Genomic DNA, 25,712 nt, shown 5'->3' on the forward strand with positions numbered 1-25,712 from the left:
GGGCCCTGGCAGACCACAGCCTGCCAAATCTTCCATGTTGCAGGATACACTGACTGGAGACGGACTGTTCTATCCCAGTCAAGTTTACTCCTCTGGATTCTTTTTGAAACTTAGGAAAAAGAAAATATGGGATTTAAGAAAATATTGAGGGCAGAAAAATCATCCCCTGAAGGGCAGCCTTAAGCTAACCTGGGTTATCAACACCTGCATCATCAACTGAATTTTGCTGTGAAGTGACCTCCCATGTAAAAGAGCTTCATCCAGCGGTGCTCGTGCCCTGTGTTTTCAAAACACAACTACCCAGGAGTCAGGAGACACACCACCACCAAGACTACGTTGTGGGTTACGTTGTTCTTTTGTGAGTCACCCCAGGTCCTTTTCCAGTGTCCCAAAGGCCTCGTCTGGCCACAGCCGTTCAGGAGGCACAGGTCTGTTGAGCCCACGCAGCTGGCACAGCTGGGATGCAGGGCAGGGCACGCGGCGCTTTCACTTGGGTTTAAGTGATGTGCTCACTCCGCGTCTGGGGCTCGTGCCAAATCACTTGCACACTCTTAATTTTCTGGCATCCTCCTGCATAACCCCTCTCTCCCACCCCGGGCAAAGAAGCCCCTGCACAATTCCCCACACCAGGCTCACAGAGCGGACCAATTATTTCATCCCAAAAGGCCATTGAACATGCCCACAAGAGGCCAGGAACACGAGCAGCGGAGGAGGACGCAGTAACCAGGGCAGGATTTTGGAGAGTCACTGCCCAGATACAAGCTTGGTTGCCTGACGCGAGAGTTCAGGTCTGGGTGATGAGCACCACCGAAAATTAACATTTCAGGAAAGACTCAAAGGTCCAGACTCAGGAAGATAACAAAATATTTCCCTGATTTCAAATACATTGGTTTTGCATTGTAAGCAGGACAGCTGATGCTGGAAGTCCCTTAATACCTTGTAAATTGGGGACGCAGCGCTAAGCTGTGGTGGGATGAACACAAGGAGCCCTGTTCCAACCAGCTCAGTGTCCCCATGGTCTCGGCTCTTTGCCAGCCCTGCCGAGGCCCTGTCCCCCTCCCCACCAAACACCGGTACCACCGCAGGTGGGCTACACACCTTCTGGGAGCCACACGGCACAGGATGAGAGCCTGCCCGAGCACTCCTTGTTCTGCTTATAAACGCCTGGGGTTTGCTTTACGAAGTTCCCCCCCCCTATGACACCTGTCACACCTACAGGCAGGTGGGACTCCAAGACACATGGCTCCAAACCAAGTGCAGGGAGCCCAGAACGGTCCCTGGCATGCGGCTGCTGGGACTGTGGTGGGGGGCAGGGAGAACTGTTCCCTTTTTGACGCATTTGGAGAAATGTACGCGTGCGTGTCTCAGCGTGCTGGGTCAGAGGAGTGTTTCCATCCCACGCAGTCGATATCACCTTTGGAAACCTCCACATTGCAAAATCCCCGACATCCTTCCTCGCCTCGGTGTCACAGAGCAAGACCTTTGCATGCTGTTGCCGCCCAGGCCCCGCCACCACCCTGATGCCCCCCCAGCCCACCGGGGGCCCAAGCCCATGCACCCTGAGGAGCACACACGCCTTGCCGCCTCTGCCCCCCGCCCGGCCCAGAGGGGCTGCCAGGCAGGACGTGCCAGCAGCACGCTTCACTTCCAGCTTCCAGCGCAACACGCTGGCAATAAGCACCTGTCACCTCGTGGCTTGCAGGTAGCGTGGCCCAGGCCAGGGCACGAGCCCGGCTTTCTCTGGGTGAGCCCGGGGGCAGCACCCTGGCTCGCACTGATGCCGCTTGTCCCCGCAGCAGCCACCATCGAGCGAGGGGGAACAGAGGAACAGAGCCAACACCAGCCATGCTGCAGCAGCGCTCCCTGCCAGTCCCCAGGAAGCTGTAGCTCAGGGATCTTTCCCAGTCAGACAGGCTGGTTTGGCCAGATACGCACAGGGTGTCGACACACGGGGCGATGCACCCTGCTCACTGCTCTCCCGGTGGCAAATCCTGGCGGCAGCCTCCCTCCAAGGCAGCTGGCAAAGCCAGGACCGCGCTGCACGCCCTCCCTTCCCCACGCTGCAGTTTTAAACGCATGAGCTCAAGGATGTCCTGTGGGCCTGTCGCATTGCACAAGCCCCCGAAGGAGGAAGCCAAGGCCACGTACCAGCCTTTGCTACGCACCAGGCCCCTGCACCAACAGTGGGGAGCATCAGCATGCCACCGCACCAGGTCTCGTGCGGGTGCGTACCGCTCGCATGGATCACTCCCCTCTGGATACACATCATCAGGAAAAAAAAAAAAGATAAATATCACTTTAAGTGATTTCAGTCTACAAACCATAGTGTGAAGGTTCTACCCAACATACAGCATAAAAACCTAACAGGTCAAAGCAAGGGAATTCCTATGCATCTGTGAAAATATAAAGTAGGGGGAGTTAAAGCAAAAAAGATAAACTGAGACTGAATCAGATGAAACAGGTTAGGTAAACTTGCTCTATTACTAACTTTTTATTCTTTGAGCTTTTTGGCTATTTAAATCATTTTTCTGATCACATCAGGAAATGAAAGACACTAGAGCCTTCTTTGTTTCACAAGCATTTCAATAATACACATGGAATAGAAGAAGAACCTTTGAGACCAAGTTCTTCCCCTAACACGCGGATCGAGCCCTCCGCTGCAACCAGCAGGTGACAGAAGCCTTCCAAACAGCCCAAACACATACTGGCAGCGATGAAGCATGAAGGGATCTGGACTTAAGGAGTAAGTGCTTTGTAAATTAAACGTGCATTTGTGATTGAGGTTTTTTGCTGTTACTTAAACGGTGGTGAGTGGAACAATGTTTTAACCCACACAGCTGTGGCCAAGCCAAAGCAGACCCCGACACCCTCGCCCTTCCCAGCAGACAGCTTCACATCTTCGCTTTTGTCACACGCACACGGAGCTGTCACCTGTGGTACATAAGAAGTCATACAGATCCTTTTACTAAAGAAGTTCCCACTTATGAATGCTTACCCCTAACAAGTAAAACAACGCAAAGGGACAATTTGATTCTTGTAAAGCAGAGCTGCAACAGCACTGCACAGCAGGTGAAATTAGAAGTGGAAAACTTGCAGAAAGGAAAACTTCTGCTTTTTAGCCTCTCTTTTCAGCAACAGTTCTACTAATGGTTTTATTAAATTTCCAGAACAAAGAAATCAGCCTAACATGATATATACGAGAAACAAGTTTCTCAAAATGTCAGGTACACTGTCAAATATCAGTCTAATGTAAGATGGGGTTTACTTATTTTATAAATAAATTGCTCTGAAATCTTCTGATAAACACCATAGAAATACAGTCTTTTTCACTGGGATTTGAGTGAGCTGGATTTTGAATTAAGAAATTAAAAAGGAAAAAGAAATCTCTGTATTGAAAAGTTAATAATCAGAAGGCTCAGGCCAAGAATCAAAATACAAAAAGTAATACAATTTCTTCCCTTCAAGTGAAGAAAATGGAAAGAAAAGGAAGACAGGGCTTCAAAAAATGGTGAAATCACTTTTTACGTGTAAAGGCAGATATTTAACTGACAACTAAGTAATTCCTTTCCAGCCCTGTTTCATATTAAGTAACTTGAAAAATAACCAACCTCTTAACCTAAGTACCTATTAAAACCCATTCAGATGCTTAAACGTTTAAAGAAACTGATTTAAAAAATACTTTATTGCTTCTATGTTTCCATATACAATACATACACAACTGGTGCAACTGGTAACAAGATGAGAACAGAAATGAAAACTCATTTATGGTTCAACTGAATGACATACAAAAGCATAGTGTCCCCAGTCTTCACCTTAGAACATGAGCAAATCCTCAGTTTCTCCCTTTCTCCTCCCAGAGCCAAAGAAATGAAATACTGATCCTCATTCCAAATCAGCCAGCAATTTCCCTCAAGTTCATTACCTAAAAGATAGTCAATCTGTTATTAAAAAATTAATATAAAATAACGAATACAGTAATTAATCTGAATGGGAGAGGCTCTACCAGAAGATGAGAGTGCTTTGCTAGCAACAGTCCCATTCTCTTTCCCTGAATTGCCAAAACGTTCAGAACCCCACGCTCCTCTCGCCGCCCTGGTAAGCTAAGCACGATGCAAGGCTGCTGCCAAAGGGCACCACAGCATGCAGGGAACCATGCCCCCACGGTGCTTCCACACAGGGTATGGCTTAGTGAGGAAAACCAAATGGTTAGGCCACAAATTAAGTGGTTTCCTTCAAAGTAAAAGTCTGAAGTCTTATTTTCATTAACATTATTTGGATAGATTTGTTATTCAGGATGAAAGCCTTATACTCTATGTATTTTAAAAAACACACCAGGAAAAGATGAAAGGTCACTTTGCATTGTGGTGGCTTACCTTCCCAGAGCTGAATTGGTGTGGTCTCTTTTTAGCAGAGAATAAATTCCCATTAACACATTAAAGTAAGAAATAGTTACCTAAAGCTAATGTACAGGCAGACACCACACGATGCAGCTGTCCATAGGAATTGGCAATCTGGACCGCCTTAATTCCAACTTGAAAAGCTGAGAAAGAATGCCATTTCAGTGTATGCCACTCCTCCCATCCTTTTTAAACATTTCAGAATTGGTAAGTTTATAGATTGATGCTACTGACAGCTTTTACATACTAAAAGCATTTACATTTGTTTTTAAAACAGTTCTCAGTTTAAAATAATAATTTAAAAAATCACCAAAAAAAAAGAAAACCATTCCTGTAACTGGCAGTATTAGCTCTCTGGGGCCTCCAGCAGTTAAGAGCAAAATCCTCCTAACGTAGCAGCAAACCTGGCAGAGTAAAACGTTTCTAAGACGAAGGCATTTCAATTATTCCACTGTGCAGCCTACCAGCCTGCCTTGTCAATCCTCTCTGTTTGCTCACAAAGACTCAACTTCAGCATTCCCCTTAAGCATGATGAGCAGCTCCAGAAGCGCTCCACTACTGTTTGCACATATTTCTCTGTAAAGCCCCTGGTAAAGAAACCTTTGGCCTGAGTGGGACCAGAAATAAGGCAACATGGAACGCTTCTCTGCTGTTTAATTTGGGGGCTGAGTTTAGCCAAAGCTTGTTTCCAAAGCACTACTACTTAAAACTATAGATGGGCTCAATCAAGTTAGCAGCAGAAGATGCCATGCCAAGAGGCCCAAGATCCAGCAGCTCCCACACCAGCACAGCCGCAAATACCATCGGTACTGAGGGCAGCCCTGAGCGTGCGTGGCTTTGGGGAATGATTTTTTTGACCTTTTGTATTGGCAGCAGCAAAGCTCACAAATAAATGACGAAACTGCCAAACACGGAAGGGGGATCGTTGCATGGCCTTGACACTACCGCGTACCAGTCACTGTTACCCGTTGCCAAACATCGTCAAGCCCATTGAGGTCACTTGGCTTCTCCATACGTATGAATGATGTACAGCAGTATATACCAGAAGTCCAGCTTTGCAGGAGCATAACGGAATAGCTTTATCTTACAGGGAAGGGAAACACTTTCATTAGTAAATGCTTCAAGCAGGCGAGCCTGCAACCTGAACTTGCAGGCACTGCCTGAGACAGTGTCTTCACTAAGGTCACAATATACACATTTCTCCATTACAGGTAAATCAAGTAGTAGACTGTGTTATCAAAGCTCAGAAGAGATTCAGTAGTAGAGGAAACCAAACTAAAATACTATTATTTAGCAGCCATCTGTAAACACCAAGGGTGCCTAACTAGGGTGCTCTATTGCATTTCAGCAAATTGATGATGACTTAATACTACAGGTATCTTAATTGTGCTTCCTTGACTGATATTAATGATTCTGGTGCACTTCCTTCATGTTTCTCATTAGGACTTTGAAACAAAAACAGACACTGTACTTCTCTGACATACGACTGGAGGGGATGTCTCTCAAACTCTGGAGCACTGAAAGAAAGACTGCTCCCAAAAATCTTTCCCAGGTTTCCCACACATTTCTAAGCAGCCAGAACCTGGCAACAGCATCAGTGTCATATGGATTAAGTTAAGCATACAGTGCAGCCAACTAGTAAAGCTAATAACCTGCATGATTTCTTATTGAATCCTGCCTATTTAATATAAGGTGCTGTCTAATAATCTCAGGTATGAACACTAAGGTTGAAAGGAGTCAACCTTGCAGGACGATACGTACGGCCTGAACAGTCAGCTCCTCTTTGCCACCCTTCACAGCCACGCAGAGTTAAGGCCACCCCACTTACAATGCAGGCAAGTACAATAACCAGAGTCCTTCTCCACCACCCAGCATCATTTGACAGCTCTGACAAAGAGCAACTTTACCTCAGCTATAGCGAAAGATGACGTCGGGATACCCATTTGTGCTAAGTTTGCAGAGGGCACACATAAGATAAAAATGCATCTATTTGATTCTTAACAATGACTTCTTTTGGGTGCAAGTTATGTGGCAAGTAATGAGCCAGAGACATCTCCCAAGCATCCACAAAGTGCACAGGAATTCCTGAGAACATTTTCCTCATGACAGAATCAAGCTGAAAGGAATACCAGTCACTGTTAAAGAGGCTCACTTCTGGCCCCAGCTCCTGAACGTTAGCAGTTCTGATGATGATTAAAGTCTTGGGGCTGCGATCCAGCAGCTGAATAATTGATCTCCGAATGTTCCTCAGCCGCCGGATATACACTTCCACAGGGAAAGTGCTGAAGTGGGACCATATCGTTATGGCTATCACCGTGTTTCGCCCACCCACTATGCCATTCAGTTCATTGGCAATGTAGCGCAGCTCACTGCTAAAGACCGTTGAAAAGCGAATGGGTGGCCCATGACAGCGGAACTTCAGTAGAATATTGTGCTTCAGGTCCACAGACATGAAAGGACCCACGTTCTTTGGACTCCCCAAGTTAAATTCCACCAGATCTGAAAAACCAAGAGCAAGCATTAGTGAAAGACGGCGTAAGAGATTAAAATTGTCAACACGACACTAAGACCACAATGCAAAAGTAGCAGCAGATAAGGAAATCTGAACATAATGCTAAGAACTCTAAAATTAAACAGAAGATGAGCGCCATACATGCAGTATTTCAGAGCAGAGGTTATAGGTGCCGAAATCTGCAAAACAGCACACTTCAACTTCACAAGGCTGTCAACGCCTTTTCCAAGTTTCCCAAACTATTTTCTTCTCTCTCATAAAAAAAGAAATATTCCAAACACACTCTTTCAGTCTTCGTTCTGATTGCCCTTTTGAGAATCCTTCTGGCAGCTTTAGGACTTTGTTAAATTCAAAGATGACTCCAACTCCTCATTAAGGAGTCTCAAAGTCTGTGTTCCAACACATTAACTGCTTTAGGGGGAAGGGGTGCAGGAGGAGTATCTAATTGGCTACTGAAATTCTGTTATTTAAGTTAATAGAAGAAAGGGCCCAAACCCAACCAACAGTAACAGAAGTCATTTGCTAATTGATTCCCAAGTCATTCATGTGACTGGGATGCTGCAAGGCCTTACATGGGCACCTGATGTGACTTTGCTTCCCAGGGTGGCCACCTTAACTCACAGCCACAGCAGCGGTCCTCACTGGTGAAACGTTTCACAAGGACAACCCTGCAGATACCTCGTGGCCCCGTTTCCAAGGCCCACGTCTTCCCAGTGTCTGCTCAAACATTTGACTAACTGCCTTTCTGCCAGCACTTCCAATGATGCTTTGTCTTGCCTCTTCCTTTGTTTTGTCACTGCCATTCAGTAACATCAGTTCTGTGTCCAAGATGTGAGACCTAAAGCTTTGCTAAAGTCTTTAAGGACAAGATCAAATTTAAAAAATAAATAAATAACCTGGGACAAATGCTGTCAGATATTCAAACCACTGCCTTATTGTGGAGTCTCCAAACAAGTGGATTACTTTTCCTTGTAAGCATTTGGTTATATCATCTGACTTGTTAAAATGATGGATCCAGTGTATTCTGGACCTCCACTGGTCTTCATGGTAATAACCAGAAGGGGAAACCGTGGGATCTTCAGCTCTGTCCATACTGCTTGAATCTGGAAGAGAAAAATTCTTTGAAATTAACATACAACAAAACCAGCCTCCATGACCTCTGTGGACATATAGCCAGTGATGTATGAACATCATCCCTAGTTTAAAGCGAAAGAGTATGATGTAATGCATAGATTCAAAAGCTCCACGCATCACACTTCTGTCAGCCCAAGTATTGCACCCCCTATTTCTGCAGCAGAAACCTGCAACTACTGACAGAGCTGGCTGAACAGCTATAGTTCAACCTGGTTTAAATTAAATGTTATCTCTGACGATAAAGTAAAACACAGTAAGTATCTGATATCTTCCATACTTAGACAGAAGCGCTAAATTGTGGATGCTTGCAAAAGGTAGAGAGAAGCACAGGCAGAAAGCTCAGCAGAGCCCCTTCTCCCCCCAGCTGGGAGGGACACCAGGATCCCCAGCCTAGCCAGCCCCTGCGCCTGCCCTGCCAAAGTGCGCTGCCCCCCCCCCCCAGCGCCCAGCCTCCCACCAGCAGAGCCCCTGTGCCACTTGGGCACAGCCCCACAGCATCACCCCACCGCTGCAGCCTGGCAGGACACCACCGACTGCAAGGTCACAACCTGACACCACTCCAAAAAATAATAATAAAAAAAAAAAAAAAAAGAAATCCATCTATGGATTAGCACACACACCCCAACATGCCTGCTCCAGCTACATGGGCTGGAAGCGTGAAGTCGGAATCATGAGGACTCCAGAGCTAGGAAATGCCAGAACTAAAGCTGTGGCTGAGAGTTTTATACGTCCCCTTTGAATGTATGAATTATGGGAGTCTAACGCCATGGGCCTCACACTTTCTCTCTGCTCCCTAGCCCCCTCCCCTTTTACTGGCTGGGGTAGGCAGCCCCTTGAAGGGCCATCAGACTACCCCAGGGAAGCTCTGCTCTGTAGGATGCTTATTTTGCTTGCAAAAACTGCCTGACACCTTGCGGGCAAGGGCTGGAAATTACAGGAAGAGAAGCTGCAACCTCGTGGTTATGTCAGTCAAACACAGACGTATTTCTCTTAGTATCCAGCGCAACACCAGTAACCAGTACGTGGCAGTTCCGTGGGTGGTTAGCAGTTCCCCCTTCACCACGCGGGCATTCAAACACCCAACCTGAGCAAGCACAAAGCTGCTCCCCGGCACAAACACCAGCTGGGCACAGACACATCCAGCTGTTTAACCACTCTTGCAGGCAGACTGCCTGTCAAGAACAGTCCCTGCCCTGTCCCAGCTTGCAGCTCTTTGGGAAAGCACACAGTGCCATGGCCAAAACCGTGCCAGGGACCAGCCTGGCTACGCAGAAGCACAGGCAGCAGAATTCCAGGGCCCAGAAGCATCCTGGACAACACAGGTGTAACCAAACTCTAAACACTCCAAAAAAGAAACTATGAGCATCTTTGAACTCCCATTCCTAACAGGCATTTTTGGCCTCACTGTTACTTATACAATATTCTCCGTGTCTTGCATTAGTAGATCTTAACCTCCCTAGACCTCACAGGGGCACTGTAAAAAGCAAACCACTATTATGTTTGTATGACACAAAGACTGTAAAACTGTGAGTATGACAGGAAAAGCCATCAGAAAATTTTATCTTTGGATGACTGTTTAAATCAGGCAACAGGGGCAATGAAGGAAAAAAAAACCCTAAAAAAAAAACAACTAGTAATGTTGACCCATCCAATATACATGAAACAGGAATCTTACAAAGAAAAGGAAAAAACCCTCTGTATGGCCATGTAGTTAAAGACTAATTCATATTGTGAATTCACAACTTCAGTTCGTTTGTTTCTTAAGTTTTGATGTAAAAACATTTCCTTTTTACCTATTTTTACCTTTTAAATTGTTTTTTAGGCTACACATATATATAAGAAAATGGTACTAGAACAACTTTTTGGTGCCTCCCACTAAACCCAACACCAGCATTTCAAACCTGCATATAGTACCATACCAGTTTTGCTCCAGAATTCACAAAGCCATTACTTTTGGATTTAGTAGAAGACAGTGAAAGCTCCAATCTGAATAGTTACAAACCAAGAACAGAAGTAGAAGCTTGTATTTGAGAAAAATAGTTTTAAAAATCAGCTTGATCTACATTTACCCCCCCCAAAAAAAGGTATGTGCAAAGACAGCAACAGCAGAAAATAAATTTAAGTGTGCCATCACTCCTAACAAATCCATACCTCCATGAACATTATACCAATGTATTAAGTTCATTTATTCAGAGACAGTTCTGCTTAGCAGGAATTTCCCTGAGGAATACTGTGCTGTTCCTATCAACCCAGCATTAATCCTCAGGAAATGCAAGCAGGTTTTGATCATCCATAACTCCTGAAGGAAGGGTTATATAATTAAATTTCAAATTTGCAGCAGTTTCTGCAAGGAAATACATAAGATAAAACAAGCAACAAAAAACCTGTCATCTAAGTGATCTAGAGAAAGAAAGGGGGCAAGTGCTGCTGGCCTAATAGCAGCACTCACTTTTTTTCAGTGAACAGCAAATCTAAGCACAAGAAATGCTGTAGGCTGCGTTCTGCTAAGACGTTACTGCTCAGGTCAGGAACTCTACACGTTAAAGTCTCCAACATCTTACAGAAAACCACATCTGAAATGCTTTCAATTAAGAAGTATTTCTCTATGTATCACATTTTATGCAGGCTTTTCAGAGGCATAAAAAGCATGCATGTGGATATGACAAACAAGATAAAACCTCTATGTTCAATTAGTACGGACTGTCTCTTTGTTGTGGTTTTTAGACAGGGTACAGAACAACTCTGTTCTTCTGGTCCACAACTGCAGGTGCTGACATCCTGTGGTAACACAAATGATAGCAATACTTAAATGAAATTATCAAAATCTGTTAGACAAAATTCTTCCACAAAGAAAGAAATTAAGAAAGGCCATAGCTGGTTTTACTCCATGAACTTGAGGTTTTGGCGAGCAGTTACTGTAAGATGTTTTACATCTCTGAGTAAATGCTGGGGGAAAAAAAAGACACTGACACTTTTGGCAAGAGAACAAACTCTTTTTGTAACTATTTTTTGCCAAAAAATCTCACTTATATATGTAATTTTAGACAATCTTGCTCTTAGTAGTGAACTTATACTACAGCTAACACCCAAAAAACCTTCATCTTCTCAATATAAATTTAAAAGTTAATTTCTATTCCATGCTACAAAAACAAACAAATCAATTATTACCTCATGCCTGTTGTTCTTTTATGACTTTAATGATGAATTAAAAACAAGAATCTTAAAAAGTTCACTTTACCTGTAAATACCTTGGGCTTTACAATCACTGAATCAGGTCCACTGGACAGTATTGGCTTTTTGATATTCACATCGCTTGAACAAAAAATAATAATAATAATTTTATTTGTAAAATTCACTGTGAACTTTGAAGGCAATATTAATCCCCTTTTTTCTTAATCCACTTCAAATAAGTACATAGGACTTGCCCTAAGAACTTTTTACTTTAGTTCCCATAGCTGAATTCATTGTGTTAGTTTCCTCAGGACCACTATTACTATTCCGCATCAGAATCCAAACTCTGCCCACACCGGGACACAGACCCGGCACCCAGTTCAGCTGGCCCGGAGCCAGGCAGAGCTGCCAAGCTCTCAGAGCTCTGCAGGGAGCTTGGGGGTCTCCCACAGAGATGGGAAGCACCCGGCTTGTGGAGCACATACCGCCGCCAGGAGACAGAGCACCAAAAGGGCATGCTGCTCCCGGCCCTGCCAGCGCTCTGTCGGTGCTTGTGTGGTGGAAACGTATTAAATCGATTACTGCTTATGAGAAAGTCTTCGTCTTTAATTAGGGACCGCTTAACTTGGACAATGAGCTCAGGTTGCTCAACTTTAATGAGCAGGTGGTGTTTGTCCTGAGCCCCCTGAACAAGCTGGCTACAAGCAGGGCCATCCAGACAGCAACACTGCACGCAGCTGTGTCACTGTGTCACAGTGGTAAGGGCACCGCGCGCAGGCGTCCGGCCAGCAGCCCCGGCGTGTGCGAACCCTGCGAGGCACGGGACTGTGCATGCCTGCACTTAGCTGAAACACGGAAGTTTACATACGCTAGGTAATAGTGTAAACTATATTTGTTTATAATATAAACAAGTGTAAACTATATTTGTTTACAATAGTGTAAACTATTTTTGTTTTTCACTGAGTATCAAGGTGGGCCAGAAGCCTCCCCTATGGGCAGACGCACCGCACAGGAATTCTCCCAGTTCCCGAGAGACTCCTGGCACTGCCTGCAACAGTGGTCCCAGCCGAAGGGTGGGCCTGCGTGATGTGAAGGTGCTAATTGGTGATGTCTCCTTTCCTTAGTCTCTGTAACGCGTTGCAGTAATGATTCGATGCTTTGCTCCTACTGCTCTTTTATCATATTGTGCATAATAACTAGTGCTGTTTCCTTTTATCATACTGCATGCTACTTTTCCTCTATTACAGCGTAATATAATAAACTGCATTTATTCATGTATTTGACTTGGAATTCATTTCTGCTTGGTATCCAGTCAATCAGCAAAACAGCCTGTCTCAGTACACACCTCTGTGGAGGCAGCCACGGCCTTCAGCCACAACAGTCCCACAGCCTGCCTGGCAGCACACGGCGGAACTGGCAGCAGCCAGGCATCACCACCGGCAGCTCCAGCTTTAGGCGAGGCCATCCACAGCAGCTCCAGCTCCAGGCAAGGCCAGCCCCGGCAGCCCGGCATCACCACCAGCAGCTCCAGCTCTAGGCGAGGCCAGCGCCGCATGCCCTGCCTCTGGGGAGACAGCGGCACCGGCCAAGGGCCAGCCCACGTCACAGCTCCCCAGCAATAAGGTCCTTCAGTCGGACAGCGATGTCCTGAATACAGGAACAAAGCTTATCCCCCTAAACACCGTGAGAGCTCAGAAGTACTCGTTTGTGGATGTCGGTGAATCCTGATCATTTTGTGTTGGCCGCTACCACTCCTGCACAGCTGTCCCAGGTGTAGAGGTTTAATACTAGACTCTCATTCTGTCCCTCATTGCTGTTTTAAAGAGAATCTGTCTAATGTTTTTCATCATTTAAGAAATAAATTACTTGGAATATCTATGAGCCATTTCAGTTGAGGATCTCAGAGCTGAGTGAAAAAAAAAAAGAAGAAAACAAAACACAATAAAATTTCCCACTCCTTTTTGGAAACATCACCAATCAGCCTCAGCCACGTTTTACAGGTGAACTGCCCGAGGCACAAAAAATCTAAAGACCCACTTACAAACTTGGTAAGGAGTAGCCAAACCCCAACTCCACTGGTATTTACTTTTGATTTCTGCTCTTCAGTTACAAACATGCACACATACTTTCCTAATTAAACTATTTGGAGCTGCTGCTCTAAAATCTTTCCTAATTTAAGCCTTCAGTGGACATACTGCAGAAACACTTTCCTTCAACCTCTTTTTTGAACAAGGCAGTAGCCTACAACTACAATTCTGACACTGCGCAGCAGCTAACTTTGTCTGATTTCAGCTGAGGGTACGTACATACAGAAGCAGTTCTTTCCATCTATCCACGCACTAAGAGAAGTTTGTTGTTTTCTTTTAAAATGCTGAATGCAGAAGAAAAAGACAACTGTGAAACTAATCTGCTTTTACATTTCATACAAACATGTAGGGATCATTTCCACTTGCAAAGGTATTGCTCAGCAGTTTGCTCTACCATGTGTTTTCTTCTTAATTAAGGACTTAAAATTATTCCTAAGATCTGAAAGTCATACTGAGCAACAAGGAAGGCATTGCATCACATGTATGATGACTTTTACTGAGGATAAAAGGAATTGATATTTTGTGCAAAAATAGACCTAAAGCCTGGAGCTTTTTTATGTAGTTCAGATTTGGCCAAAAATACATCTCAAAGCATCATTATTGGTATTGCAAACATAGGTGTGGAAACAGAAAATGAGGAAACAGACCCCCAAACCACCACCAGATTTAGACAGCATGCTCTTGTGACTTTTAGCAGGCGCACCAGTATTGAATTCAAAGCACAGAGAGAGAGAACTACACTCCAAGTTTCTTCAGTTTAAGAGTCCTGGCCTCCTGCATGGCTGAACAGAGGGGAAGAGACTATTCAACAACTGACATCAAACACCTGCTCCTGCAGATGCACACCTCCTCTAAGGCAATCCATCATATTCCACCCATAACCTAACATTTGTCTTTAAAGAAAAAAAAAAAAAAATTATTTCACTGAGTACATATAGATTTAACAACATACCTTTGGAAAAAGAGGCTTTCCTCTTGTGTCAGAAGACCTTTCTGATATCCACCCTTGGCATGGCTGATTCGGCTGGCACAGGGCAGTTTGCGAGGCTTATAGCAGAACCACGGCTCACCCGTGTAGAGATCTGTGAAGTTACAGACCGGGAGATCTCCAGGCAAGCAAACATTGCACTCTGTGGTTTCCGAATACCTCCCAGACTTGAATGAGCTTTTGAAGTAGACCCTGTCTGGCCTTTCTTCTCGTAAACGCAGGAGGACTTGGATTGCTTCACTCGGATGGACAAGTGACACGGAAACTTTGACCTCTCCTGGCCAAAGTAAGGTAAAGAAGACTTTGTAGATGCCGTTCTGGCAATCTACAATCCTTCCTGTTGCTCCAGCTTTCAGCAGAGGAGAGTGAATTCGTGCCTGTAAGTAGTCTCCGCCATACTGCTTGGGTTTTCCTTGGAAATCCTTCATGCGAACGAGTACCTCTAACTGATCACCCACCTTGAAGAACCCACTGGGTTTCACAATCACAAAGTCGCTATGTGTGGGATCAGTGCTCTGTACAAAGGCAATTTTGCCGTCAGGGGGTTTGGGCCACTGTATTGCAGCAAGCAACGATTCCTGTTCCGCCTGGTCTCTTTTGGACAAAGTCTGCTGCTTATAGCCACAGTAAGGCTTCCTGGTAGTTTTGGTTGTCTGTGACAGAGAACGCTGGACATTGTTTTCCGTTATCCAATTTGACCCTGAAACTGTGTCATCATCCAGGTGCTGAGGAGGAAAAAGATTACCTGAAATTGTGCCATTACATGAAACGCTGTGAATAACAGAAGCTTTGTCAGGAAATGATCCCAAGAATTGGGCTTTGCTTTTTACAGAGCTTTGAAGCTGACCAAATGAAGCAGCTTCACTAGAAGACACAAATCTATTACTCTGACCACAGTCTTTCTACAGCAACAGGCACGCAACCTGTGGTTACTCTGCTCTGGCAAAGAGGCTTTTACAGAAATCAGGTCCAATATTTCCCATGGCAGCATTCTGGCTACCAGTGTATTCTGTGAATACCAGCAAAGTGAAAAGAATTACAAAAGGTTGTATGATTAAGTAATAATCATGTTTAATTTTTTTACTGTAGTAACATTTTAGCCTTTGAGCACAATGAGGTCTAATGGCTACCCAACATAATGCAAGGAAATAGGGTTTCTCTGAGATGTTACACTGCAGATGAAGCTGATGCACCCCTCGCACACGCCTTCAAGAGAAGTCTGCGTTTCCCTGTAAAGCACAGATTGGAATAAATGGAATAAAAAGGAATGCTTCAGGGGCAATGGATTAATGAACTGGTAGGCAACCGCAGAGATACCATCTTCTTCATGACATCACACAATTTTCCAGGTTTGCACTAGGGAAATTTAAAAATGCAGCAATCTAAGATGCCAGAGCTACCTGTTGGATTTCTAATCAGCAAATCCAAACTTACAGCTCAAATATGCAAAAATTCAGCAATGAGTACTTAATTATCAGGTCATGTAGAGAACTTATCCATACTTTTACTTCATAGTGAAGCAAACTCATTTTTCAAGCAAAGACTAAAATTATATAATGTACCATTCACATGGCATCAGCGAATATGCTAGTTTAGATCTGAAAGGTTGCTATAAAGTCAATACTACACATCTGCAATTTTTTAAAAGATCATTGTACTTACCAATATCCTCGTGTTTTCCATTTACTTTCCCCATAATTAACTGCTCAGCAATGTCATAAAATACCCAGTGCTTACATTAAAGCCTAATTTATGGCTATAAACCTTTCTTAATCCATTAAAATACCACCTAGAGTACATATACCTACTAAAGTAGTTTCCCCCCACCCCAGAACATTTCATTTGATTTTGCCAGTATATTAAAATCATTTCACAGAAATTCAATGTATTTTTTTAGAAGAAAGGTAAACCTAGCAAGCAATAGAAATGCATGGGATTTTGAAGCCCGTTACGTAAGAAGTTGGTTTTGATCAGCCAAGGGTGAGAGGATAATAAGCACACTAGGATGTAGGATGGATACATAGTATCTTCTCTGTTTTAGATCCATGTTAACTGTAAAACCTGAAATTGCAAATTGTTACATTATAACTATAAAATGTGAATTGCCGTGTATCCACAGATAGACAAAATGTTATTACCACAATAGAAGGTTTGCTTCTGTTTTACATATCCAACCGGGGTTTAACAGATTTTCCCTGAAGGCCATCTGAGATAATTCATAATTATTTCTATTTTCCGACACAGCAAGCAAAAACACAAATGTACCACAGCATATCACTTTTATTAATCCAGTAAAGTTCAGGCAAAGCTGAGAATGAATCTCAGGCACACTTCTTTAAATCTTGCCTACATGCATCCTTGAATTAAGCCAAGTTTCTATTTTTGGATACCTTCACAACTTCTTCATTTCACTTGCTTATGCATATACATAACACAGAAAATAGTGCACGGAAGTACTTTTTAAAGTTAGCTGTATATTTTGATGCACCCAACAAGCTGGTGACCATCTCTCAGTCAGCAAAAATATTTAAGCATTTTCCTAAGAAGGGCTGATCATGAAGAATACGTGTACTTGATTAATTCTTGTGTTCAGGGTAAGCTCTCAAGAGAAAGTTTATTTATTTTCACTGGTTCTTCAGTGGTCTGTACTTTAGGTCGGTGTGGGTGGCACAGGAAAAAAAAACCCAACCTTTCAAATGAAGAAGAGAGATGGCTATCTAAGAAGGCCTTGAAACCAGACCTATCACTGTTTTTAACCTTCTCTACATTTCTTCTGGATTTTTAATCCAGCCTTTCTGTCAGAGGTGCAGATGTCATTCATGGCCTAGCTAGCCTTCCTGCAGTCTCTCCAAGGGCATACCTATGTCTTCCAGTGGGAAAACGTGCAGAGAACACCAGCCCACAAACTCATATTCAGAAACCAGAGCAGATCTCTCTAAAACAGTCCACCCACACAGCCTTTTTAGCAAAGCGCAAGGCCAAAGCTCTTCACTGCAGCTGAGGTCCCGGATGAGCACTGTCACTTCAGCTCCAGCATCTCCAGATTATGACCCATCAAGCAGAACTAACCATACCACAGATATCCCCTTGGCCAATCTTCAAGGCTGGGGGGTGGGGGGAAATCTCTATGAAGGTAAAACCAGAGCTTCTTCAACATCCTGAAGGACCATTCTTTCTCTAACATCCTTGTTCATCTTTACAGTCCTCTCCCAAGCCCAAACAGGACCATGTATTATTGCAGAATTATAAGTTTATGTGTAAAAGTAAACTACAGCACATAGGCTACTTACAGGAGAAAATATTACAGAGATTCCTTTTCCTAGTTAAGGCAGGGAAAGCATCAGAGTCTAATATACCAAAGATCTTTTACCAGAATAGGAAAGCTTTCCAAACCATCTTCTTTTCTTAAGTGCTTCCCCAGGCTCACCTCCAAACGCATGCTCCAGTTCTCCTACCCCTGCGGACATTCCGGGTTTGCCCTGAGGCAGACTGATACCTTAGTCTGTCCCCTCGCCGTTTCCTACCCCCGTCTCTCACTGGCATTTCCAAATCTCTCTGGGTCCTGTACGTGAAGAAGTCATACCGAGCCCATGCAGAACTTCAGGCTCTCTACTCTAGTTAGTAATCAAAACAAAATAGAATTTAAATAGGGCAGATAAAGAACATTTCTCAAGAGTCCTCTTCCTTTATGACACAGACTCTTTTCATTTTTAATACAGTCTCCACATTGAATAATACTTGTCCTGCTTTGCTTATTTCCATATATATACCACTCAAGGTGTCTTGATTTTGAGTTGCAGTTCCCAAGAGGTTTTGTTTGTTGGGTTTGTTGGGTATTTCAATTGCTGCTGAAAAGGTGGAACTCCACCTCAAAGCCCAGTATCTTCCACCAGCTGTAGCTCTTAGCTTGGCCTAGTACATTCGGAACAATTGCTGTAAACCTGCATCCGTACAGGAAACATCAGAGGAGATTCCCAGGAGGCAGGCATGGGGGAGAAAAAATTTCCTGTTTGCCCAACAGAGTCTCAATTTATGCTGCAGACAATATTTGAACCTGAACAAACACTGATTACTCTAATGTCAGCCATCTTATTTTCAGTAAATTTACACTCTAGGTACTTTATCCCTATTTGTTGCCTAAGGCATGAGATCAGTTCACTGTCTTTACAGTCTCATGGCACCGTGTGGGTGCTAAGTTACTCTAAACGTCAAAGGCAAACCTAAAAAGCCATCACCTGACAGACAAATGTTCCAGCAATAGCCCAAAGAAGATGATGCAGTTATCTTTTGTAGGCACCTGCAATTTAGCAGCAAGAATAAAGAAAAAAAAGCCACTTTGTTACATAGTTCTTTTCTTCAGTTCCAGCTGTTTGATTCCACATACCATCCCTTCGTCCTTGCAAGAAACTTCCCCTCTCCCCATACACCATCATTTCCAAGTGCTTTTAAATAGAAGAATTCTCACAACCAAACCCAAAGTGGTTCTGTTGCTCTAAAGGCAATTGGTACAAACATACAAACTCTCCCATATCCTAAAGGCATGATGTTGTTCCTCAGCAACAACCTGATACTTTGTGGAAAACTATTGAACATTTGATCCATCTGGCTGTGTTTGCACAAAAAAAAAAAAAGAATATATATATAAGAAAATAAAAAAACCTTTTTTTCTGGTACTATAATGTAATGGTCAGCTGTGGACCTCAAGGGAGGAGTTACTCCATACCAAAAGCTAAATTAAACAATTAGCAGGCTATCAAATATTTTGTGGACAGTTTGATTATTTATTTTCAAAAACAAGGTAAGAAAAGTAAAATTATGACATGGGTAGGGCTGTTGAGAGGGTATCATTAATAGCTTAAGAATTCAAAAGGGAAGCCTGCAACACGACTGGTGAGGCTGCACCTCAAATCCTGGGCTCAGTTTTGAGCCCCTCACCACAAGAAAGACATGGAGATGCTGGAGCATGTCCGGAGATGGGCAGCGGGGCTGGGGAAGGAGCTGGAGGACAAGTCTCCTGAGGAGCAGTTGAGGGAGCCAGGGGTGTTCAGCCTGGAGAGAAAGGGGCTCAGGGGGGACCTTATTGCTCCCTACAGCCACCTGACAGGAGGTGGTATCGAGGGGAGAGTCAGCCCCTTCCCCAAGTAACAAGCCATAGGACAAGAGGAAATAGCCTCAAATTGCACCAGGGGAGGTTTAGACTGATATTAGGAAAAATGTCTTCACTGAAAGGGTGCCCAGGGATGTGGCCAAGTCACCACCCTGGGAGTATTTAGAAGATGTGTAGATGTGGTATTCAAGAACACGGTTTAGTGGTGGTCTTGGCAGCACTGGGTTGGACTTTTAAAGGTTATGACCTTTTCCAACCTAAACAGTTCTAAACTACAAAAAAGTAAAATCCTAATGGGAAAGAGCTGGAAAGCTAGCTAGGGACTAGCTGATAACTGCCTGAGCTTTTTAGCTTTAACCAGCTAGATTAGATGATCTGGGGATCAGAAGCATGTCTAATGCATTTATTTAAACAGTCACCAACGATAAGCCCTCCTTCCAGAGCCTGAACAGATTTGGTTACAGATGTTCCATGAAAGCTCTCTAAGACTTTCTGGCTTTGATCTCTGACTGAAAAGAATCAGCACAGATACCTATATTAGACTGCCAGGGAAGCTATGACAAAGACAGAGACCAGTACCAGAGCAGTTCCATTCAGAGAAGACCACAAAAGGGTTAAAGTTGCATATTACAGCATAAAGATTTACCAGCAACACAATACTTAACTGCCTTTGGAATATCAGATAGGTAAACATCAACAAAGCCACACAGATACTTCTCAGGAATAGTGGCAAGCAGCAGCACAGAGCAACCACCCATGCTGCACTTTTCACTTCACACTTGAAGCTCTGCCAGAGCCCTTTTCTCTAAGACCAAAAAAATCCCTGAAAGAGACAACAAAAGAAAAGCTGCCTTCTATGTTATACAAAAGTGGTCATGCTAACTCAAACCAAACGTCCATCAAACACAGTATTTTGATTTCCAGTCGCTTTCAACAGCAGGTACGCAGGAAAAGAATACACGCCAAACATGTTGTGATATTTCCTCCTGAAAACTTAATCCAGTTTCTAGCACTTTATGGCTTAAAGACTTCTTAAACACCAGGGTTGACATATTTAAGATTTAGTACCCCAATGGGTTTTTCTTCTACGAATTCATCCAGACTTTTGAATGCAGCTACACAGTCTTACTGCAAGGACCTCTGCAGCTTTGCTGCAGTCTATAAAAAGCCACCCCTGCTCCCTTTAAAATGCAGATGCTGAATTCATTTAATGTCTCCACTAGTACTGAAATAGGTAACAAACACTGATTCTTTAGTTATTGATCCCGAGTCACTTGTGACTTCAGACCTTTCAAACATCTTCCTAACCCTTACCTGAATCTCCTCCAATTCAACTAGATCTTTTTGGGGGTGAGAGAGGATTTGTAAATGTGGGTCATTTCATTTGGGCGTCACTAGCCAGGAGGGGGAAAAAAAAACAACCCAAAAAAAGTCTCTGCAAACAGGACACATACAACTTAAAAGCATAAAACAATTACTGATTGGTTAACATAGATAAAAGATCGCTATAATTTAATGAGGTATTAGGCTAAGCATTATTATGCTCACCCACCAAATGCCGCACCGGACAGCCTGACCAGGCAGGCAGCCAGTGGGCAGGGTCAGCCTCCAAAGCTCCCTGCAGCCCATCCTCGCTGGTTTTAGTGGTTTTAGCTGCCTTGACTTTACACTGGCGTTACTGACTAAGGCAGTTTGAAAGTACCTCTGCAGTAGCATAATATGGAAAATGAAGAAATAAATATGCAAGTCAGACACAGCAGAAAGAAAAAGGAAAGAGAAGTTGCATCAGTACAGGCTGGATGCCAGCTAGCCAGCTAACCGCTTTGCAGAAACAGACCTACGGATGCCAGTGGACAGCAAACTGCCCATGTGTCAGCAGCATAGCGTTGTGGCAAGGAATTAACAAGAGCATAACCACAGTTATGGTTCGAGCACAGTGGTAATTCCCCTCAGCTTGACCTTGGTGAAGGCATACCTAGAACACTGTGTCTGGTTTTTGCCCATACCAGAATATCATACTGGAGAGTCCAGCTAAGAGCCCCCAAGATGATTAGGGGGCCGGATTACATGACAGAATGGAGACGCTAAGGGAATCTGCCCTTTTTTAAAAAAAAACAAAAGACTGGAGAAGACCATGAGGGGATCTAACTGCAGTCCTTTTGCTACCTAAAGGGGAGTTACAGAGCAACTAGAGTCAGAAGTATGTATTAAAAGGACAAGAGGTAACTTCCACCTGCACATGAGAGAAATGTTCTTCCCTACGAGAGGGATGCAGCACAGCAACAGGCTGCCCAGTCAGGCTGTGAAATCTGACCGCCCTCGAAGACCATCAAAACGCAGCTCAGCAATACCCTGCAAAATCCAAGCTAACTTTGCAGTTAGCCCATTGAGGAGGGTGTTGGATTAAATACCTCCAGATATCCCTTCCAGTCTGAACTTTCTGCAATTTCAAGTTGTAGCTAAATGCTGCCAGTCCCAACTCTAACCTTACACTCAAAGAGGAATAACGCTGCTCAAGTCCTGCTGGAGAAGAAACAGGCTCCACTTACCTCTAACTGAAAAAAGTTATGGACCAGCACCACGACAGCCAGCACTGCCATAAGCAGGCAGAAGATCTGCAGTCTGCACGAGTCACGCCACATTGTCCGTCCGTGTCCTTCCCTCCCATGTTAGATGCTGCCATGACTTCCAATCACCACAAACGTGAATGTCATTTCGTCTCAGTAGTGCGCAAGAGGATTCAATTGACTTCCACTTCATTACTGCAGATGCATTTGCAAAAATTATATTAAGTCCCCAGAAGGTTATTAGAAGCGAAGTTAAGTTCAACATTGAAAGTACATAAACGGCAGAACTTTGCGCAGCAACAACGGGTACAATAGAACTGTTAAAACTGATTTTTGTGGCATTAATCTGAACAGTACTATTATGTCACTTAATTCTCTAGGGTATTTCAAGGCAAAACCCTAATCACAGAACCAGTCTCACCTGTATTTGAAACAAACAAACAAAAAATAATCAAAATAAGAGTAAGATTTCTTTCTGGCAATCAAAAAACCCACCCACCCACCCTGTTTCTCCATTAGGCCACACTGTCACCATCCAGCAATCATGAGCCCAAGACTTCTAGCAGAAACTTGTGGGTTTAGACATCTCCCTGTTTACCTGATTAGAGATTCCAATAAGTTGTTACAGAAGACTAAGGCCCAAAGTAAGATACAAGATATTTTCTCCCGTTCTCTGCTGGACAGAGGGGAAAAAAACCAGTAAAACCTATCAGTTAAACAGGTGATATCTAACAGCTGAAAGCACTAAAATTGAACTGCAGAATTTTTCTGTAACATTAGACTACATCCTCCCTGTTGGCTTTTTGATTAAAACAAAAAACCCTAAAACATTCCTTTTACATCCTGTTCTTCTATGCAGCTCTAATGGTAAAAAACAAACTTCTGGGAAGAATGCAAGGTGTTGGGGTTTGGGTTTGGTGATGTTTTTTTTTAAAAAAATAAGATGTAATAATAGTCATGTTTTCAATAAAATTTAACTTTCATGAGATACAGTTTTTGAGGCTGCTTGATAGCTGACCCATTATAAAATCGTAGACTTGGCAGCCGTTGACAAACAGTTCTCACAGCTTTAATGCTTGTTCAGTTTGACTCTGGCATCTTCCTTCTTCTCTAGAGGGAATTTTGACAATTTTGAGACAGTCATTTCACAAGCGAGAAGAGTACCTGTTCCTGCAGGAGAAGCTCTAAACTTGGAAACAGGCAGCAGATGGCAAGGAGAGACAGGCAAAAGACACCAATCTCTTCAAACCCAATATTCTCAAAGCAGCGTTACTCATATTACCATTTACCAAGCGCAGCAACATAATCAAACGATTAGATAAATTCTGTGTAACTTTCTATAAATAGTATAACTGAGAAGTTACACTATTTATTAAGACTACATAAAGAGAGCTGCATAAATTTAAATGAAACATAATGATACATTAAATATCTAAATTAGCTAATTAAATCATTCATTAAATGAACATAGACTAGAAAACTGAAATGTATTACTGGTATAACTAGGACAGTCTCAAAGCAGACCGCACATGAAATCGCTTCACAAGGATTATAGGGATTATAAATCCAAATGCTTTGCTGAGAATTACAGAGGTTGTATTTCTGACTGATGAGCAAGCACTGAAAGAGCAAGATGACCATTAAAGCAAAAGCATCAAACTGACAAAATGCAACAAGAAGGCAGCTTTGCTGGAACAGCTCTGCACTAATGCAAAGTATTAACTTTGTATAAAACATCAACTCGGATTTTAAACACTAACTGGTAACGCATACACCTAAATACATTAAAACACCGATTTAAGGCCATACATGACCACTTGAGGAACAGAAACAAACACATCAGAGAAAAGGGGGATTTTCAGTTTTGTTGCTGAGAATTCTCTTCCAGTCACTGCAGAGCACAGGACACTGAAAATCGATAAAGGTGATTCCCTGCACCAAAGGCGGTTGTGGGGGCGACCCCCACTTACTGCTGCTCAACCCCTCCAGGGTTTCTGTCTGTACCGAGTTCTGAAGCATTCTGTGTGCAGGACTGGAGTTTTCTGCTAAAGGCCTCAAGGCACTTCCAGGTTTGCCATCCCTGAATAACCGATCCGGTTCATGTTTTATATAATGGCAGCACACAATTATGCCAAAAAAGCCCCCTGGATTCTCACCTTATTCTTGGAGCAACCCCTGAAGCCATCCATGCAAAAGGCCAAGGGTAACCTTGAAAGCAATACAGGAAAATCCCCATAAATATATACACACAGACACAATTTTTAGTAACATCTGGTATTTTGGTGGATTGCTTACAGTGACACAAAATAACCTGTCAGTTAAGACTCCATACTAAAATTAATCTTGTTTCTACAGTGATCCACGGATTTGTTAAAAAAATATTTAAAGTTTTTTTAACTCCAGTCCTCTGCCTTTGAATTCTCTGCACCTTATCACTAAGCATTACCCCCCTCAGCATCAGTCCTCCTTACTGCCCGGCTCACTTTGCCCAAGGTTAGAAATAAAATTCAACCCGGTGGCATCTTCATAAACAGTCTGCAAGCTCTCACGCCCAGTATTTTGTTTTTAATTACTTTTAAAATTATTTTTAATGTTTTAAATTGTATTACTTTTATTATTTTTTGTTTCATTCTTTTTAACGTTTAAATTTTTGTGAAGGTTTATTACTATTTTTCATAATTTTTGTTTTGTTTTATTCATTTTTTATTTTTATCTATTTTTTTTCTTTTTTATAATTTTATCTTTTATTGTCATTATCCCCCCAGCGCTGGCAGGGCGGCCGCTGGCAGCGCCCCCTGGGGCCGCCCGAGCCCAGGGTCGGGGCCGGGGCTGCTGCCGGAGCCGCCCGCACCCAGCCCCGCTGCGGGAGCGGGCCCCACCGCGGCGCGGCCGCCCCGGCCCGGCCCCGGCCCCGACCCAAACCCCGGCCCCGACCCGGCAGCCCGGGCGTGCGGCCGGCGGGAGCCTGAGCGGGACCCCCGCCTGCCGGCCCCCCACCGGGGCCCCTCACCTCAGCCGGCCGCGTCCCCCGCCGCAGCCGCTCCCCGGGGCCGGCCCCCAGGGGCTCGCCGGGTGACTGCCGGCCCCGCCGCCCGCGCCCCGCCTCCCGGGCCCGCCCCGCCGCCGCGCCCGGACCCCCCCGCCCCGGCCCGGCAGGCGAGCGCAGGCCGCTGCCGCAGGGCCGGCCGGCTGCGCGGCGAGGGCGGCGCCCGACGGGGCGAGGCGGTGCCGCAGGGCAGGGCCCGGGGCCGGCGGAGCCGCAGCCGCCATGTGCCGAGCCGGGCCGCTGCCTTGCCGGGGCCGCGCTGCCAGCGCCCCCGCCGGCCCACCGCCTGCGCCAGCCCGCTGCCGCGCAGGCCCGCCGCACGCGCTCCCTCCCCGGGGGGCCGCGTTACCACGGGGACGGCTCCCTCCCGGGGCAGGGCCGAGCCCCGCGGGGGCGGCCGATGGCGGCCTGGGCGGCCCTGGCGGCGGCGCGGTGGGCGCTCCCCGCTGGCTGCGGGCCCCGCTCCCCCGGCCCGGCGCACCGCACTCGGCAGCTGCAGGCAGCGGCCCCCGGCCGAGGGCGGCGCTGGGCAGCGACAGGAGCGGGGAGGAATGCGGGTGACCTGCCAGCCAGGGCGGGGGGGCCGAGGAAACGGGGAGGCTGGTGCGGAGCCCGGCTTGTAGCCCGGGTGGCACCGCCGGGCTCCTGCCCGGGCCCCCTGAAGCTGTAAGAAGCTGCTTCCCGAGCAGCTGACGTGTGGAAT

At 44.8% G+C, this 25,712-nt stretch overlaps 1 protein-coding gene across 5 annotated transcripts; it reads right to left on the reverse strand.

The window, feature by feature from the left end:
- Positions 1-3,663: 3,663 nt before the first annotated feature.
- Positions 3,664-25,073, reverse strand: NXPE3 (neurexophilin and PC-esterase domain family member 3). Of its 5 annotated transcripts, none has more exons than XM_055702005.1 (8): positions 24,974-25,073; positions 24,120-24,171; positions 21,946-22,158; positions 17,717-18,586; positions 14,254-15,014; positions 11,282-11,355; positions 7,806-8,012; positions 3,664-6,896 (listed from the first exon to the last, which is right to left on the reverse strand). In XM_055702005.1, the coding sequence occupies exons 4-8, from the start codon at positions 17,726-17,728 to the stop codon at positions 6,346-6,348; spliced, it is 1,605 nt and encodes a 534-aa protein (XP_055557980.1). In that variant the 5' UTR covers positions 17,729-18,586; positions 21,946-22,158; positions 24,120-24,171; positions 24,974-25,073; the 3' UTR covers positions 3,664-6,345. The 5 variants fall into 5 exon arrangements, with proteins under 5 accessions (XP_055557980.1, XP_055557979.1, XP_055557978.1 ...); XM_055702004.1 differs by lacking the exon at positions 17,717-18,586 and adding an exon at positions 20,062-20,219; XM_055702003.1 differs by lacking the exon at positions 17,717-18,586.
- Between the last annotated feature and the right edge of the window lie 639 nt (positions 25,074-25,712).

The sequence above is a fragment of the Falco cherrug genome, chromosome 2, assembly GCF_023634085.1.
Source record: "Falco cherrug isolate bFalChe1 chromosome 2, bFalChe1.pri, whole genome shotgun sequence".
NCBI classification, from domain to species: Eukaryota; Metazoa; Chordata; class Aves; order Falconiformes; family Falconidae; genus Falco; species Falco cherrug.

Excerpts from the sequence above, each read along its gene's own strand:
- NXPE3 (XM_055702003.1), bottom strand. The coding sequence starts at position 22,038 with ATGTGGCGTGACTCGTGCAGACTGCAGATCTTCTGCCTGCTTATGGCA. Across the intron at positions 11,356-14,253 it reads GAAAGCCTCTTTTTCCAAAG|CGATGTGAATATCAAAAAGC; the intron begins GTATGTTGTTAA and ends TTTTTGTTCAAG. Across the intron at positions 6,897-7,805 it reads TCTGACAGCATTTGTCCCAG|ATCTGGTGGAATTTAACTTG; the intron begins GTTATTTATTTA and ends TTGGTTTTTCAG.